This window comes from Oenanthe melanoleuca, chromosome 1 (genome assembly GCF_029582105.1).
Source record: "Oenanthe melanoleuca isolate GR-GAL-2019-014 chromosome 1, OMel1.0, whole genome shotgun sequence".
Classification (NCBI taxonomy): Eukaryota; Metazoa; Chordata; class Aves; order Passeriformes; family Muscicapidae; genus Oenanthe; species Oenanthe melanoleuca.
In genome coordinates, this window is record NC_079333.1 from 42,649,486 (window position 1) to 42,668,175 (window position 18,690).

At 39.3% G+C, this 18,690-nt stretch overlaps 1 protein-coding gene across 4 annotated transcripts in view; it reads left to right on the plus strand.

Moving 5' to 3' along the window:
• RNF17 (ring finger protein 17) overlaps positions 1 to 17,659 on the plus strand; it is a 42,652-nt gene extending 24,993 nt beyond the window's left edge. For all 4 annotated transcript variants that reach the window (XM_056492671.1, XM_056492681.1, XM_056492689.1 and 1 more), the window contains 16 exons: positions 774 to 995; positions 1,953 to 2,103; positions 2,712 to 2,830; positions 3,437 to 3,527; positions 4,370 to 4,485; positions 4,807 to 5,114; positions 6,200 to 6,363; positions 7,165 to 7,284; positions 9,669 to 9,749; positions 10,396 to 10,521; positions 12,843 to 12,947; positions 13,519 to 13,669; positions 14,576 to 14,711; positions 16,002 to 16,191; positions 16,521 to 16,622; positions 17,481 to 17,659. In XM_056492671.1, coding sequence (XP_056348646.1) covers positions 774 to 995; positions 1,953 to 2,103; positions 2,712 to 2,830; positions 3,437 to 3,527; positions 4,370 to 4,485; positions 4,807 to 5,114; positions 6,200 to 6,363; positions 7,165 to 7,284; positions 9,669 to 9,749; positions 10,396 to 10,521; positions 12,843 to 12,947; positions 13,519 to 13,669; positions 14,576 to 14,711; positions 16,002 to 16,191; positions 16,521 to 16,619 — 2,179 coding nt within the window. In that variant the 3' untranslated portion in view covers positions 16,620 to 16,622; positions 17,481 to 17,659. The remainder of the gene's footprint in view (positions 1 to 773; positions 996 to 1,952; positions 2,104 to 2,711; positions 2,831 to 3,436; positions 3,528 to 4,369; positions 4,486 to 4,806; positions 5,115 to 6,199; positions 6,364 to 7,164; positions 7,285 to 9,668; positions 9,750 to 10,395; positions 10,522 to 12,842; positions 12,948 to 13,518; positions 13,670 to 14,575; positions 14,712 to 16,001; positions 16,192 to 16,520; positions 16,623 to 17,480) is intronic.
• Positions 17,660 to 18,690: the final 1,031 nt, after the last annotated feature.

Genomic DNA, 18,690 nt, shown 5'->3' on the forward strand with positions numbered 1-18,690 from the left:
GCTTCCAGCCTTCAATCAATGGGGTGTATTCCTTTAGCATAAGTTGCTGTGTAACACTGATCCCTTGAATACTGTGGATTTTATGATCACTTGCTCACTCCCCCTTCTTTAGTTGGACTGGGGAGAAAATAAAAGAAACCTGAGCAAGAAAACTCATGGGTCAAAATAAAGGGAGAGAAATCACTTACCAAGTATTGTTGCAGGCAAAACAGACCTGATTTTACTTATTATTACTAATTAGCATAAACATTTAGCTACTAATTTGGGTGTTGGCACACAGAAGACAAACATTTATAGCACCTACCTGCCCCTTTCCCAGGGTCAGTTTTATTACAAGCACCTCTTTTTTCCTTTCCTGCACTTGAATTGCACTCAGTCCTGTCAAGGAGGGAGTAGTGCAGGGAATGGGGGTTGGGACACAGCAGTTTATCCATGCTGCTCCTTCTTTCTTTTCTTCCTGTACTTTAGAATGGACCCTCCACAGACCTTTGTCCCTTATTTTGTGGGCCCACTCCAGATCTTCTGTTCTTATGATCTTGGTGCCCCTGTGCAAACTCTTCTGTTCCCTGCGTGTGCAAGGGTACCTTCTGAAACACTGATGACAGTAACATTTTTATTCTCCTTCAGAAATAGCACTTACAAATGTTTTTGTCAAAGCTGCAACTCACTTTCTTCCATGTTGAATAATTCCTGCCATTTTGTTATAGAGCCTTTTTCACTTGATTTAAAATCTGTTTAAATTTTCTATGCTAATTATTTAGTGATTTTTACAGGTACACTGAAAGAACAGAAGTTAGGCCAAATGAAATATGGGATGATCCTCTAGAAGAAATCTCCAAAGCCTCAGAAGCTCTAATTCCTATGGACATGGAATCTGTGCATGAAGGAGATTTCAGATCATTTCATAACAAGGAGTTACATGGGAGAATTAGTCATGTTGTGTCTCCTAGTAAAATTTTTGTACAATTGCTGTTATCAGAAAGAGTACTGAAAAGGTACTAAAATTCAAAGAACTTTCCTTCAGTTAAAGTGTTCTTATTACAAAGTGGTGAAGTGTAATTAACAAACTCTGCTAAGAGTTGCATTTGACATTGTGTACTTCTGGAAGGCTGATGACTTGCATTTGTTGAGGAAAGTGTAGGAGCAGAAGAGAGGTTGGCACTGTATTGTGGCTTATTAAATAGTTCTGATTCCAAATTAAATACATGATCTCACTCATATTTCAAATCAGTTTTATTGTAGTAAATACTGGAGCCTGATGAATGCAACACTGTCCAAGAAGATAAAATCTTCCTGCTCTTTCGTCTCTCTTTCCCTTTCCCTCATTAGGAATCAGGATCAATAAAACCTGTATCCCAAGTCTTAGAACTTACTTTTAGTAGTAGTAGCAGGGTTTTTTGTTTCTTTGTTTTTTTTCAAAATGTTTCCAGTACCATGTTAGGAAATTTGAAGACAATTTCTAGACATAGTGTATATCAGCCTGCCTTTGGTAAATATTTAGGTAACATTTAACTAGTCAAGCCTACTGTTGGAAGATAGTTAAAAGAGTGTGTCATGATTTAGTGCAGATTGCTTATTTAACTTTTCATCTTCTTGGCTCTAACCACCTAGAGTTCCATTTATGTAGTCATGACATTGAGTACCACACTTTAAAGCTGTCAAGTTTAAAGCTGTTTGCAGTTTTCAAGTAGTGCCATAGAAAGCACTCAGAGTTGCTCAGATTAATTAATTCCAGTCTCTTAACATGGTAGGTTTACAGACTTTTAATCAGGATGCATATGTTTTGTAACTCCCATTTCATGTATTTCTAACATGTCATGAAGAAAAACTGCAATACTTGTGCATCTGTTAAAACAGTAAAACTTCATTGTATGCTAATTAAACAATGACTGAATAAGCCCTTTATTTACTGCATTAAATTTATCACTAAAATAGTGGTTTTTGAATGTTAGTTTACAGGAGGAGATGGCTTCCTTCTACAAAGAATCCCAGCCACAGTCTGTGAAGTGGGAGAGTGAAATGCACTGTGCTGTTTACCTACATGACGTGGGACAGTGGCAAAGAGGTCAGATAAGCAGGATAGTCTCTAAAACAAGTGCAGAGGTAAAGCTCTTACCATAACAGGGTTCATACTTTTATTTCCAATCTTGAAAGTGTTCACTGATTAAAATGAGGTCAAATCTTCCTTTCTTTCTTCTCTGTTAACATTTTCTCATGGTCTTGCTTTTGTTGAGAGTTTAAGTCATGCTATATGTTGCTGCAGATCAGTTGACTGTCTTGTCAAAGCTCAGGGGCCTTTAGCAGGGAATCTGGTAGTTGAGGAAGGCTCATGAGGTTGACTCTCTATTTACACTGCCCTTTGGAATATAGCAGAGATTCCCAAGCTATAACAGTTCATTTCAGATTCCAGAAGGTGTGTGAAACTGATGGTCACAGTAGTTCAAACTTAATTATCCTTGTTAAAAGATGGAGCCAGTTGAACCAAGTGCAGCACCACAGGAACACATGTAGTCATACAGTTGCATGAACCCTAAGCTGGTGGTGATGCACTATGCCATGTAGCTATAACATTTTCCACAGTAAGCTGTGTTAAATCCCAGTAATGTTTGACATTTTTTAACCTCCTCAGGGATGCTTTGAATTATCACTTCTTGCAGATAACTGTAAGAGAGGGGATTTTTTTCTGTTGTGTTTTTTCTTGCCTGTAACAGGTACTGCTTTATGATTCTGGAGCTGAAGAAACAGTGGAGGTCAGCTGTCTAAGAAAACTTGAGGAAAGCATGAAGACCATTAAGGCATTAGCAATTGAATGTTCACTGACAGAAATAAGGTAGCTTTTCCCTTATACTGAGTGGCAGCATTGGAAACTAAAAATTACATGCCGTTGTTAGCACTGATTATCTAAGATTTGGATGTGACTTTTTGGATAAAAGAAAGGGGTGCTGGCTGTGATTTATTTAGTAAAGGTTTGTAGTTTTTTCTGAGGGTTATACTGTACAGTAGTAAAGCAGAAACTGTGCTATATAAATAAATAATATTTATAGGCTGAGTTACAAAGTAGTGATTAGATTTATTTCATTGAATACTTTTGTTCCCTTTCTGCAGAATTTGAGATTAATTGGATCTTATGAAACTGTACAGGAGGTCTCTTTCCTAGATGGTTAGGACAGGTGTCATAACTTCTAGAGCTTGTGATCCTCCTCAATTTGAAGTTCTGGGCTTTTAAATTTTTAAATTTTCCAGTTGTAGAGATCCAGAAATCAATAATGATTTCATGTTAGTCGTGACTGTAATAGAGATTCTTTCTTTTTCCTGTAACAGTTTTGACAGTTTAAAAAGAAAAAGCCAAGTTTTTAGTAGAGGGAGGAGTTGGTGGTTATACTCAGGATATGCCAGCTTCTTTTGTACCTAGAGATAATCATTTGTTCTATGTTAGGCCCACAGGTGGAAGCACACAGTGGACAGCAACAGTGTGTGAATGCTTATCCTATTACCTAACTGGAGCACAAGTGAAAATAATCATACAGGTTTGTAATCAAAGCCAGTGGTATTTATAAAATTTCAGTCAGGCTGTCTGCTAACCTCAGATTTTTTTCTGAATGGTTTACCTTTCAAAATGTTGTGATTAGAACTTGATTGCATAGCTGTTTGCTCTGGGGAAAAAAAGGTGCATTTTCTTCTTTCTGCTTTACTTTGTTGTTCAGTGGAGCATTAGAGCAGTTGGCTACCCAGTATGGAGAGAATTTCATCTTTGATATATTTGGTTGCTGAAGAATAGTAGGTGTATCTTTGGCATCGCTGGATACTGACAGCCTTTATGAACAGATAGGCAAGCTGCTCAGGTTCTTGATGAGAATGATTTCAGAAGCTGCTGTATTAGTTTTCAAGCCTCAGAGACTGAAAGAATCAATCCAGTGCTTTATGAATATCATTAGTAATTGATCTCTTCCATGCTTTAAAAAAAAAAACCAAACAGAATTATTAGAAGAGTTTGGTTTGTTCAGACTGTTGGCAGCTTTCAGTGGTATTTTGCAGTGTGTGTGGAAGTAAAAGCAGTGATGAGGGAAGTTATTTATGCATGATTTTAAATCTGCTGGAAAACAAGTGTTTGGCACTTGATTCTATTAAAAAGCTGAGGGGAAAAAGCAAGTTTGTCCCCTAGCAGCCTACAAATGTTGTGTGTAGAGCAGGTAGTAAAATGGTTGGAACTGTCATATGGATGAAGTAAATTTGTGTCTCCTCATGTGGGCATCAGTTGTTCAAGGATGTCTGATTGACATTCAGTACCAATAAAATTAAAAATAAGCCTGTAGTTTAGAGGAAATGGATATTTGTAATATGTTGTCCAGCTCTCCTATTTTTTTTCCAGGAAAATGATGAGGGCTGTGCATTGCCTGTGAAAATTCTTTGCAAAGATGAAACAGGAAAAATGACTGATACTTCTGAATACCTTATTGAACAGGGTTTGGCTCTTAGAAACAGAAGGTTTGGATAATTTTCTTTTATATTCTCTGAGATTCTGATGTTCATATTTGACCAAACTAATTAGTAAATAAAAAAAATTAGATTGTGTTCTACAGTTCTAGTAACAGAATTCCATCTAAAGTGGACTTGCTTGAGTGTAATGTTATTTATGGTATCCATGGCATGTTTCAGTTCTCTAAGTTTGTAGATGAGATGCTTGACTGTTTTGAGATACCTTTGCCACTTCAGTGTGTTTGGTTTTCTTATTTGTATTATTTTGTAGTTTTGCACTTTTCAAGTTACTTGTTCATTAATATACTGGTATTTGATTGAATCTTCTAGACCTGGTAAAGCTGATGAGGTTTGTTTAGCCTCCAAGGAACATCTTGAAGTACATTTCAAGAAGGAGAACACACAGCTGGATGGTTGTAATTCCAAAATTGCAGGTGCAAGAAACAGGACTGTTCCAGAGGAAAATACCAGTGTTTCAGAGAGTGAACAAAAATCACTCAACACACACAAGCTACTGCCTCATTCAGGAATGGATGAAGTATATAAATTTCCAATTGTTCCTGAAGCAAAAATTTTCCAGGCTGTAGTGAGTTGTATTGGAGGTGATGGAACTATTTATATAATACCAAAATTATTTGGTGAGTTTACATAGAAGAAAAGACATTTATGCATCTGAATGCTCTTGGGTATCAGAATGTATACTAGAACACTTGTCTGATACACGTTCACTGTTCTGAAAGATTCTTCTTGGGAGGTGATGTCCTTTAATGTGAGAGGCAAGGATTCTCTGTCCTTAAATCAGCTTTCCTATCCTTCCACTCTCCCGAGAAATCAAAAAAAACAAAAGCACTTGGATGGGCAGTTTTACTTGCCTTTCTTCTCTAGGCTGTAATGGGTAAAGCAGCAAGTGCTTTGTTTTGTAATGTTGATTGATAAAGTAAAAGTGATGAAGATAGTCATAAAGATTCTTGGTAGTTAGCTTGGTTCTCAGATACTGCTGTGTTTTTTCCCTTCAGTTTAAGCTCAATACAGTTTCTTCAGGTTCTTTATATGTTCTACATCTACATCATTATTTGAAAGAGGTTCATTTTCTTCTGACAGATGCAGGTCACTCCTCAGTTCCATGTTAGTATATTGTGCTTTAGAGAAATATTTATATATGAGAACATTGATTCTATCTTCTTTTGCTCCACAAGTACATTTAACTACTAGATTATGTAACTATTCATAAAACTTTGAAATTCAAAGTACAGTAACCCCACTTACACAAGACTGTGTCCTTCCTGCAGTTCTTGCTGTACCCATAGCAGAAGAGGTTCTTCTGGGCACCTCTTCTGTGTTGTTTCCTGGTCCTGCCACTCAAGCAGTGGTCTGGCAGTTGTCTTGTTCATACTTTGTTTGGCTCTGATCTTAGTGCTGCCTAGGTGTCAGTTACAAAATTTACAGACTCTTCTGCAAGTTCTTCTAAGATTAGAATTTGTAATTACTAATGGCTTCAGAATTGGAAATGCAGTTTACTATTTAAGTAGTAGCTCTTCACCTTATACTTGATATTGAACGCACGTATTGTATCAGTGTTGGAAAATACATTTTGGAGCTGCACGTGTTTTCTGTTTATACATGTCTTCATCTGAATCTGATGGGGTTTAGTGATGGAAATACTTTGCATGAACATTAGGAACTATTCTTAATATGTTTTTTTTATTTTAACCCCTCTCCCAAGAAACTGCACTAAACAAATTGATGGCTGAAATACAAAATACCTTCAAAGGCCTTGGTCTCCTGATACCCTACTGCTGGAAAAAGGGAGAAGCCTGTGTTGTAAGAGGATCTGATACTTTGTGGTATCGAGCTAAAATTGTAGAAGTCAGTGGTAGTACTCTCCAGGTAAGTTTGATTATATGGGGGGAAAGGGGGAAGATGTATGTATATCTGCATATGTATATTTAAAAAAAGGCATATACTCCAGTCCTCTGAAGTAAATAATTTCACATTTTTTCATTCAGCTGACCTGACTGTGCAGATGTTCATTCTGCTTAAAAGTGTTGATTACTGTCCTTGTTTTTGCATTTATTTTGAAGATCAAATCTGTCTACCTGTTTCAGTTGTCACAATTTTTCCTGTAGTTTCCCCAGTAATGATAAATTTTCTTAAGTAAAAAACTGCTCTTGATCTTCTGTAAGTAATCCCTTTTAGTTTTCTTATTTTACTGTTCTTACCATATGTAGAATGCTTTGAAAACAATTAGGTTTAGAATACCACACCTACCCTATCTCCACCCAAAAAGTATTGGCAGTCATTTTTGAGTTCTTTCTGCTGCACAGGTATAGAGCTTCTTCTCATTAGCAGTTAATCTTACCTAAGCTCTTGAGTCTGCTCATGATTTTTGAATGCAGATTTGCAAAATCTATCCTAGTTCACAAATTTTTTCCTTATTATTTTAAAATGATGTTGCTATTCCATAAAAGGTAGGAATTCTTGCAAGAGAAGTTTATGGACTGAATTTCTAATCTGCCATACCACTTTTTTAATCCTTTCTTGCTTTTCCACTTTGTCACATTACCTACTTACCATCAATCCATTTTTTTTTCCCTCCATAGAAGTAATGCTGTAAATAAACACATTGCCTTACTAAACTTAAATGTAGGAACCAGGAATTATTTCAGGAAAGCTTTGCATTTCCTCTAGGTACAGTACGTAGATCGTGGTTACATAGAGACCATTCCTCAGTGTCACCTGTATCCAACTACATTTTATACTGGCATTCCTCCGTTCTGCATCCCGTGTCAGCTCTACAAGACGCTGCCGGTGAGTCATGGCACATCTGTGTGTTTGCAGGTGGTTTCTCAGATCAGTGCCCTGCTTAGTCAGAAAGGTTGGCAGTAGTTGCTGGTGTCTTCTCTTGCCTGCAAGGATTCAGAGAAGAGATGATGAGGAGTGTCCCAGCAGGTCGTTATCAGGACCCAGCAGGTTTGCTTTATGAGGGGACTGTGATTGAAAAGTAGCTGTCAGTGGAGTTAAACCTTTGTGAGACAGGGAGACAGGACACTGCTCTGAAATGATAATTCATTTTGCAATAGCAGCAACAAAAAGTAAATCCTGGGTTTCTTAATGCAGAATGGCCAGACAGTCTGAAATTTTCAAGTCCTGCAAAACACTGCTTGTAACATTCTGAACTTGGCTGTGTAGGAAATAATCTAAACTAATACAGGTGAATTGTTTTTGGGGTTTTTGTCAGTAAGTAATTGGTATGTAAATAACAGCTTCACATACCATCCCACCTTGCTTACTCTGAATGGTGCACTTAGTAAAAGTGAATTACTGAAATTACCAGCTTTTATTGCTGGGAACAGTTGAACTGAACACTGAACTGGTAGAGTAAGGAAGGCTGCAGCTCCAGCAGGGGTGGTGGGGCAGGGACATGCAGCAGACCTGCCAGTGAAAGGTAGCGTGCCCAGGTAGGAAACCTCCTGCAGCAGGTGGTGAGAGGGCTGTGAAGCATCAGGGAGGCTGAGGAGGTGTCAGATAGCTGATTCCAAGTGTAGTCTGCAGTGGACTCACAGACAAACAGCCAGAAACCCTCCCAGCAGCACGTGTAGAGGACAGAAGGGGCAATAATGCAGAAGAATGGAAGCTTGCAATGGCAAGGACCTGCAAGAAGAGATTTTCCCCAGAATGTGAGGTGCACTTGCAGCACTGCTTTGTCACTCTGTGGGCTGGTGAGGACAGAGCTGGAGAGAGGCTCTGTCAGGAGAGAGGCCAGAGCTGAGGAGGGCAGTTCCCTGTGGAGCCCCCAGTGCAGCTAACAAATGCAGTGGGAGATGGGAGGGGATGCTTCCCTCTGAGAGGTGCAGAGGAGCCCATGTGCTGATATGACACTCTCTAGCGTGCACAAACTGCCTGTTTGTGTCAGTGACATCACTGAGAAATTGCCAGGCCTCGTACAGTCCACTCATTGTCATCCCTGCCATGAGTTACCTGCTCCTCTCAGCACCAGTGGTACTCCTCAGGCTGCTCCTGGCTCTGTCTGCAGGGGTTGCAGGTCCCAGGTGTTTGTAAGGATCTGTGGATGGCCAGTAGTTCTTTCATCAATCCTGTCTGTCAAAAGGAAGGGAGTTAAAAGATTCAGTCCAGTCTGGTGAGTTAAGAAATCATTACAGGACTGTTGCCACAGCCAGTGGTTGAGCTGCTTGCATGATGGCACTCACTTTGAGGAACCTGGTCTGGTGGGGCCTGTCTCTCAGAGAAGAGGAGGAGCATCTTTGGTCCATAGGCGTGCCAAGTTTGGAGAGGGATCTCAAGTCAGCAGGAGAGCACCTGAAGAGCAGCACCTGTGGGAGCAAGTCCAGGGAAGGGTGATGAAGATCAGAGGGCTGAAGCACCTCTCCTGTGACAACAGGCTGAGAGAGTTGGGGCTGTTCATCCTGGAGAAGAGAAGGCTCCACAGACATCTTCAGCACCTTCCAGTACCAAAAGGGGGCTGCAAGAGAGCTGGAGAGGGACTCCTTACAAGGTCATGGAGTGATAGGACAAGGGGGAGTGTCTTCAGACTGACAGAGGGCAGATTTGGATTTGATACGAGGAGGAAAATATTCACTACAAGGGTAGCAAGACATGGGAACAGGCTACCCAAGGATGTTCTTGATGCCCCATCCCCAAAGTGTTCAAGGCCAAGTTGGATGGGGCTTGGAGCAACGTGGTCTAGTGGAGGGGGCCCCTGCCCACAGCAGGAGGGTTGAAACTCAATCTTTAAGCACACACCAATCTGTGAGTCTGTGAAAGACAGGCTTGAAAGCATAGAGGTTGAAAAGCAAACATACAGTAGAGAACAAGAAATATTAAAGGTACTCTTTGTTTTATTGTGTTGTCTTAGATTCTGTGATTCTTTGGATTATGCTTCAGATAATTTTGTACCCATACATTATTGTGTACATAGTATCAGATTTGGCAAGCAGCATCTCTTTCTAAGCCATTTCAGGATCTGAAAATTGTGGATTGCATTGTCACATAAATTTCAATGCACCAAATTGCAGATATTTGAATGATTGTAGACAAATCAAGCTAATGATGTGTGTTTTCTAGTCAGATTTCTTTTTTAATGGTAGTTGTGTATTTCCATCTACTCTAAGAATAGGAAGAATGTTACTGGTTAGCGTCTTAATGTGTTGGTTTCTTGATTTTTCCCCAAATAGATTGGAAATTTCTGGCAGCAGGATGCAGTAGATTACCTTCAAGAACTTCTCAAAAATGAAGAGGTTGAAATTCATGTTAAGGTAGCCTACTTTATTCATAGATGTGGAATGAGGCAAGGTTTTTGTTGTCTTTTTCCTTTTCACTGGCGTTAAGAATGGTACATGGAGGGAGTATAGCAGTAAGTATATTTCTTAGACAAAAGAAAAACCACAACTAAATTTACTTCTCCTGTGACTTTACCTTTATTACAGTTTTCAGGCCTTGAATATGTCCATTAGAGTTAGTGTTTTTTCATTTTTTTCATGTTGAGCTGTCATTCTGACAAGTAACTTACCTTTCAGCAGCATAAATGGTTCTAAATTCTATTTTAAGTGATAAAACTCTGACATAATTAAGTATGGATGTGGTTAAATTTATTTATTAAAATTATAGGGAAATGCATCATCTGTGTGGTCTGAGAACAAGCCATTTCAGACAGTGTAATGATAAACTGTGAAGGGGAACAGTTTGAGTGAGCAAACATGGGCTAATATTTCAGTGTTAGAATTAGCAATTGGTGCTACCAATATCAGAAAGAGAGATAATCTCATTTGTGTTATAACTGATGTTAATAGGCATCTTGGTCTTGTATCTTTGAGTGTTATGCAATCAACATGAATGGTCACTGTTTCTAAAACTTCAGTCCCAGTATTACTATTACAATCCTGTTTTGTCCTGTGTAAATAGGAATTGCCAGATAACCCATGGGGCAAGTTGTCCATCAGCCTGTATTTTGGGGGGATATCACTTTCATCCTTCATGGCATACCAGAAGTATTGTGTTGCTGAAGATTGCCAGGACATACAAAAGATGGTGAGACTTTTGTGTGTGCATGTCCCTTTTGCTGTTGCTGTTCTAACATTGTAAAGATTTTTCAGTGGCTTGTTGTGGCCTCGGAGGTTTTGCTATTTTTTAATATTTCTGTGGGGTTTTGTGCTGTAAGCAGCAGTAGGACTGAGCACACAGGTCTGCAGCATAACATGGAGAGCTACAATGTGCTGATGAGGCTGTGGAGTAGCAAATTGCCAAGAGTTTGTTCATGGACTCTGTAATGAGAAGATATTTTTGCACTTCTGTTTGAAGTCCAGCTGGTTTTTGTGTTCCTCTAAAACACTAGGAATAAGGTAATACTTTTATCACTTGAAAGGATGAGTAACTCACAAAAATATATCCAAGGATGGAGTAAATTAAATCAAGTATTTCATCATAAACCCAGTGATTTATGGGGGAGTTACCTAGGTTCTTTATTCCAAGAGTCTGGGACACTTACTTGACATTCTTTAGGGGAGGGTTGAAGTTTCCACCTAACTTCATTGTCTTAACACAAAAAACCTGTACATAAGTTATTTCTCTGTATTTATTTTAATTATTTTGTTCCTTGAAATCTGAGGATCAGGTTTATTTAAATTGCTAAGATTTTGTTATTGCATCTTTCTCTTAATTGTGTTTGTCTGCCAATGTACTTTTCTTTCCAATGTACATCTTTGCTCCAGAAAATAATTTTCCAGTACAGAGTCTGCTGCTGTCACTTGCTGATGCAAGGCTTGAGTTGTCTGCCAGTGGGCTCATGATGCAGTCAGAAAAATCCCCCGTGTATATTAGAATTGACTAACCATGGAAAATCTAATTGTAAATCAGTCTCTCGTTGCATTTTCATAAAGTCAGCACGACACACAGCTTTCAGCAAACTAAATATGGATCTGGCAATGAGATTTGTACCTTAAACACAAAAACTAAATTTTGAAAGCAAAAATAAAGCTGAGTAAGAAGGTTGTGAGCAGGAAGCATTCAGAAAGCCTGAAGTGCTTTCCTCAAGGAATAATAGCATTAAGCAGATCCATTCCAGGAATAAGTGACTCTGAACAATTTGTAAGAAAATGGACATTAGAAGTGTTCAGTTGTAGCCCAGAAAAGAAGCAAGGCATCCAGAACTCGAGCTGAAGCTCAGGAACAGCGGAAGTGGGAAGCAAGCAGCTCTGAACACGTTCAAACATAATCAGCTCTGGTTTTATCTGTAGAGACTCAGCAGCCATGCTCATGAGACAGCTGAAGTGCATTGTTTTTACATAAAGTGTAACCATTTTATATTATTTTGTTCTGTAGTTCTGTAACTTTATTTCACAGCTTCGAATCTGTGATTCAGGGTAAGTTAAGCTTATGAGGACTTTCTTTCATGAGCCTTGCAACTGCTTACAGTGGCTTGTGCAGAGCTCACTGCACCCATTGCTGCAGTGTGTCACTGAGATGTGCTCCTGTTGAGCTGCACTGATGAGTTTAGGAGCTGGTCTTTGTTACCATATGACAATCCTAGCCTGGGCATTAGCCTGAAAGATTGCTGGTGAAGCACTAGGATGTTGGAGAATGCATTAGAACCTCAATGTGTGCTGAACTTCACAGCAGTTACTCTCATTCCAGGTGTGTCTGTCCAAGTGTAGTCAGGTGGCTCCTGACTCACAGTGCTCTTGATAGTTTTGCAGAAATCTGGCATTCAGTTTGTGTGTCTATAATTTAGACGTCCTTGCTTTGCTTGTAGGAGTACATACTTGGAATGGAAAAAATTCTTTTTTCCTAGATAGGTTTGAGGAACATAATGATTTTTTGTACTGCATCCTCTGTCAGATCCTGCAGGAGAAAGAAAGGGTCATAATTCATTGTTTCATTTTCCAGTTACATATGTTGCTCCTACTTTTTTCTTGTGGCATAATGAAAAGTGTTCATCAAGTAAGTGCATAAAAATGTGTTTTGGAGAAATTGTACATTTTGTTTTGCAAGTACAAGAGATAATAGGAACTTTCCTCATGACCTATGATCTAGCTGAGCTGTGTGCCATATATCCTTCTGAAAGTATAATTCAATGTTCCAGGGTTTATTCTATGGTGAACCAAATGCAGTAATGATATGTAGGATTCAAACTGTGAAATACATGGTTCTAAAAGAAGATACACTGGACAATGCCATGCTGCTGAGAAAAATCTCTATCTGTGCATTGCAATGTCAGTTTTTTTCATCAAGGACACACTGCTTGTAGTTTCGTACACCTTCTTAGTTAACTCCTTTGAACCAGAAGTCGTACCTAAGTTAGTTTCTATGTTTTTGTTCAATATGATGCTCAGCTGAAGTCTGTCTTGGTCTAGGGGGTGTTTGAAGGAGACCTTTCACCTTCATACCTGCTGCAGCCACTGCCTGTTCCTGGAGAAACCTTTCCTGTCACAGTTACTCACTTGGTGTCTCCTAAGGAGGTAAGTGTGTCTGGTCAACATCTCACATGCTGCAGTCCCATCAAGCTGGTGAAAAGGAAATAACAGCTGGCAATCTTAAAGCATTAGAGGCTGCAAAATAGTCCTCAGCTCTTGCTGCAGGAGGTTGTCTGAGGCAGCTCTCTGAATGAAGTCTTAGTTGAAATAATCTCATAGGTGTGGGCAGTGAAACACTAACTATTTCTCTAGAAAAATGAATTTTAAAAATTACACTAATGCAGTCTGCTACTTAGCTTTTTTTTGATAAAAAATAGGTGGTTGGATTTTAATGTGGCAGAACAATAGTGAATTCTGTGTAAGCCCACAGAACTTCCTGGAGTTCTGTCCAGTCTCCCAGGCAAAAGGCAGGATGTCATATGCATTGATTGAATAAAAGATTCCTATGTGGACTCTGAATGTAGAATGATGAAATAGACAAGAAAGAGGAGAAAGGAGGTACTGAACCTTTCAAAGATGGGATCTGGATTAAAAGTAATCTTTTAATAATGGTTGGAATTCCTAGTTTCTAAATTAACTGCAAAAATAGCAACATCCCAGTCTTTTCTTTAAATAGGTTTATATTTGTCTTGATTCTTCTGGGAACCTTACAAAGCACTCTGCCACAGAGAGAGCTGCCAGCTGTGACTCAGAGAGCCTTAATAAAGCCCTGAAGTGGTGCAATAAAATTGTAAAGACTCTTCCTCATCTAACAAACTTCAAAAAAGGTACATTGTGTGTTTATTTTCCCTGTTGTTTCACGTGGATATTCAGAAAACCTGAATTTTCCTTTTCTGTTTTTATGTATCTTTAAAGAAAAGTTTTGGAGAGTAAGGAGTAACATCACACTATACTTACATGATGCACTGTAATACATTTTTATTCTTCATTAAATTGAGTCTTTTGTGTCATTGTGCTCCACTGGAAAAGGATGGACAGAACTCAGACTCCTGGTGCCTCTTAGTTATGAACTGACTTTAGATTGCATTTGGCTGTAATAAAACTTTTCCCTAAAGGCACCTGTCACTGAATGTGAAAATTTTATTAAATATTCAAAAGACAAAAGTTATGTGTAGAAAATTGTTATAAAGGTTCAGAAGTTGTGTGCGCCCTAAGGAGCACCACTTTAATGTCCACAGCTGTTGGGCCTAAACTAACACAAGTGTGGCTCTCTAAGGTTTGGTGAAGAAAGCATTTCTCACTTGTACTTGATTCTGCCAACTCATAAAACTCGGGATGATGCTTTAGGCATTATCTCCTCCTGTCTTCCAGACTTCTGTCTGTTCACTTGGAGATCAATCCATTTACTAACTGGATTGTGCAAATCCAGTGCAAACTGAAAAGTTGGAACACTAGTCTTTGGAGCACTGTCTTTTCACCCAGCAATTTGCTGTTATTCCTCACCATTACCGTGGTGAGGTAGAGAAACTTGACTTAAATTGCCTACTACCGATTGGATTGGAGTTCAGAAAGAATTGGAGGATGCATGGAACAAAATCATAGTACATTTTTGATAAGGAAGGGGAGACTTAATCTTGGTCACCAAGTAAAGTGGATCTTCAAGGTCAGTTTGTACTGCACTGAGTACTGGGCAGTATTATGTGATGGGTTTGGGTTTTTTCTTTCTTTTACAGAACTGCCTTGCCTTGCAGAGTATGTGGATGGTTTATGGTATAGAGCAAAGCTCCTCTCTGTTACACAGCTTGTTCCTGTTCAGATTCTGGTTCAGTTTGTCGACTATGGTACTTACTTAGTTGCCCCAACAAGCAGGTAAATAAGTAAAAAAAAAAAAAAAAAAAGCATGTAAACTGTCTGTGTATGTATACACTTAGATCATGAAATACGTACTTATAAATAAATATGTGTTATATTTATTATTTTATATATCTACATTTTTTATATAACTGTATATTTTTAGCATAATTCACTACTGGATTTCGCTTAGAGAGAAAGTGGTTTGGCTGGTTAAATAATTTCTGTCTGCAGGGTTTGTGCACCTGCTTCTCTGTTTCAGGTTATTCTGAGAAGCCCATTACTATAATATCAGATTTCTCCATTATCTCCAGTTACTTAACCTGTGAGTGGGCTCAGGTTAATCTGCTTCTGCACCTGAGAACCTTACTCAAAACAAGGGCTGGGCCCTTCAGGCATACAAACAAATCCCAATCCTGTGTGACTGTAGTCTGCACAGAAGACAGCTGGGGAATAAACTAAGGGACAAAGGAGTATCTGAGTGGGACACCCTCTGCTCTGCCTGTGTGGAAAATGGAAGTTCAAATCCCTGTTCTGTGCAGTTCTGGGACGCTCTGGACTGCTTCTTCTACTATCACAGATGTCAGCTGAGTGTCTAAAAACATCCCAGGCTTTTAGAGTTCCCTAAGCCTGTCTGAACTTCTCATATATACACATCTATATATATATATATGGGTAGCACATAGTACTACAGTGCATATATATCCACACACACATATGTACTGTTTAATCACAATGACTTGCTTTCAAGCTTATTGTGGAATGTACACTTCCTTTCTGAAGATGATGCAAAAATGGGGATTTGAACAGATTTTGTGCTTTACACAAAAAAAAAAGAAGTGTCTTGAGAGACATTGTCTTCTGTTTCTGAGTTGCATTTCCTGCTCTATTTTCCCATTCCCTTGCTTCTGGGATAGAAAGATAAAGAATGAGGAAATGATAATGTAAACCTAAAGTACCTATTTCCAGTAGTGTGTTTAGAGCACATTCAGGCATGAAGCATTTGGACCACAAGGGTTTGTGGAGCTGCATTGTGATGATTCCATCTGGATTCCTGTTCTCTGATCTGTGGTTGGCTCTTGAGACTCCTCCCCAAGCTGGGCTGCTTTCTGATAGTTCCTGTGCCTAGTCACTCAGAGGACCTAGTCCTGCCTGAGGGTTGGGTCTGACTTTGGCATGTTCCAGTAGAGCAGGAACTCCAATACTGGTTCCTCCACCATAAATGTGCCATGTGAGCCACTTGGCCATCCTGATGTCCTTCCTGGCAGGTGGATTGCAGTGGGCAAACACTTCTCATTTTGGTTTCAGGTTGCGTCACATACCTTGTCATCTGCTGAAGTATCCAGTTCAAGCAGTACGAGTTCTGTTGGCTGGATTTAGACCGGCTTCAGATGACAAAAACGTGGAAAGAATTCCTTATTCCCCAGAATGGAGCCTGAAAGCCTTGTGGACCATGGTGGACTGTGTAGAAGGAAAGCGTCTCTCTGCTTCCATACTTGTAAGAAATGCCTTTTTTTTCCTAGTTCTTGCCGAGCCTAGAATTCTTACTAGCACTCTAAGTTTCTGTTTTACTGTGAACCCTTATAGTTTAAAAATGAAAACCATTTACCATAAAGGAATGCTAAGAGAAAATGGTGTGGTGCTCTTAGTTCTGCAGTCACAAAGTTTCTGGGCATTCCTATTATTTTAAAACCAGTTTTCTTTACTTAAAAACAGAGTATGCTTTTTATATTCACAGTTCCATTTAGACAGTGAATGCAGCCAGTAAAATCTTTGAGTATCAGCTTGAGATTTAAATGTGTAACTGTCAACACTGTAAACTTTCAGACTGTTTCACCAGAGGTTACCATTTCTTTGTATGGAGATGACAAAAATCTGGTTCATCTGAAGCTGATAGAAATGGGTCTTGCAGAGTTGGATCAGTGACATGTAAGTGCAGTGACCATAAACTACAAATCCACACCATTGGGGAGGGATGATTTCAGAAGTTTTAAGTGAAGTATAAACTGACAATAATGTGGACAACTATAGTTTATTTTTTTAAAAAATCCCTTCTATCCACACATCCATTCTATTAAAGTATTTAACATGAAACAAAAAGCTGTTAAAAATTACTTCTTTATATGCCATTACTGAAACCCACAGTTTTAAGAACTTAAAGGCACTGAAACAAAGAACCCTAGGGTGGTATAACATAAAGAGGTTCTGCTGCCAGTAACTGAAGAAGGCAACTTGAAGATGTGGCAGTGTACTCTGCCCAAACAATCAAAACTAATCTTCATTTTCTTCTTTTAATCTGTCTCAGGTCCTGGTGGTTCTCAGTGGTTGCTCAGGCAGACATCCATGATGATATACTGGTGCCCACATGTCTAGACAAACATGGAATATTTTTAATGAAGAACTTTATACTAGGTCTTATCCATGGGGAATACCAGAGACTTGGATTTTCACATTTCTTGGCCAACCCTGTTATGTCATATTTTTCCTTCCCATGCAATAAGCACTCTTCTAGCAGATGTGAACAGATGATGTTCTGACCATTTTATAATACTGAAATAGTGAAACCACTTTCTAATATTGAAAGAGTGAAACTGTATCCACATCTCAATATTTTCTGGCCTTGGAGCTTTAAATATTGTTCTGTGATACCCTTCTCATTGGAGTAGATGGAACTCATGTATAGTGGTAAAGAATGATGCTGAGACACTTGTTGTAGTATCTTGTTAGAAGACTTGGAAGGAAGATGATAGCTTTATTATCGTGACAAAACTCTTGTCTGTGTTTCAGGTTTGTTTGGTGGCAGACATCTTCACCCAGCACCAGAAACGGAGCAAACAGTTGGGGCTGCATTACTTTGTTCTGAAATATGGTTGCATTGTTGCTGGTTTCTGTTTTCACTTTCACGTGTTGTTACACCTCTTTCACTTCAGAGTTTGGGAATAAACAGTTTGGTCAGCATGCACCTGAAAGCTTGTTTTTCCTTTACTGCTACAGTATGTGAGGTTTCTTTGGACGTCTCTTTATTACACTAAATCCTTTACCTCTAAAGCTCACCCCCTTCCAGTCTTTCCAGGGAAAGCTTTTTCTAGACTATCAAGGAAAACATGTGTGTGATAAAGACTCCACAGCCTCTCCAGGCAGCCAGTTCCAAGGCTCAGTGACCCTCCCAGTAAAGCAGCCTCTTGCAGTTCAGAGGGGCCCTGCTGTGCTTCAGTCTGTGCTCATACACACAGAGCCTTGCACACATCTCTTCTTTCAAGCTCCCATGAAAGCAAGGGTCCAAAGCTGACCTCAGTGCCAGGCACAGTGGGACAAGCAGTGGAAGGATCCTGTCCCGCTTCTACTACATATTCTGGTACTACCCAGACATGTCCTAGGTGCTGTTGCAAATACCCCAGAGAGCTCATGCTCATTTTCAAAATTTAAAAAAGACCAAAACCCCACTGTTTATCACCCATCTTGAAAGTGACTCAGCCCTGAATCAGCTGCTGTTTAAGCAGTTTGATGCAAAAGGCCAGGACCTGTCTCTCCACCCAACCAGGTAATTTCTGGATGTGAGTGAGAACAGTTCTCATTGCCACCTGTGAGTAATAAAGGGCATAGACAGAGTAAGGATAGAGTTTGCCTTCACTGAGGAGAAAAAGGAGAGGGGGCAGAGGAGACAAGAAGAAGAAAGTACCTTCTAGCCTGTGAGAAAAGGAAACAAATTCTTCAGCATGCACAAGAATGGAGACAGATCAGCCAGCCCAGCAGCAGCCTTTCGATAGTAGGTACTGCAGAATTTTGAAAGACAAGTCAGCTTAAAAATACCTGTTAGGTGGGAAAACAGGATGAGATGACTTCTGTTAATTTTCTGGTGTTTCTGAGTAGCTTGGAGAATGAACCTGTCCCCCAGTCTCACCTGTATATATAGTATATAGAACAGACACTGCAGTCTGCTAATGCTGTTGCCTCCTAACTCAGAGATAAAGAAAATAAAATGATGAAGGAAAAAGAA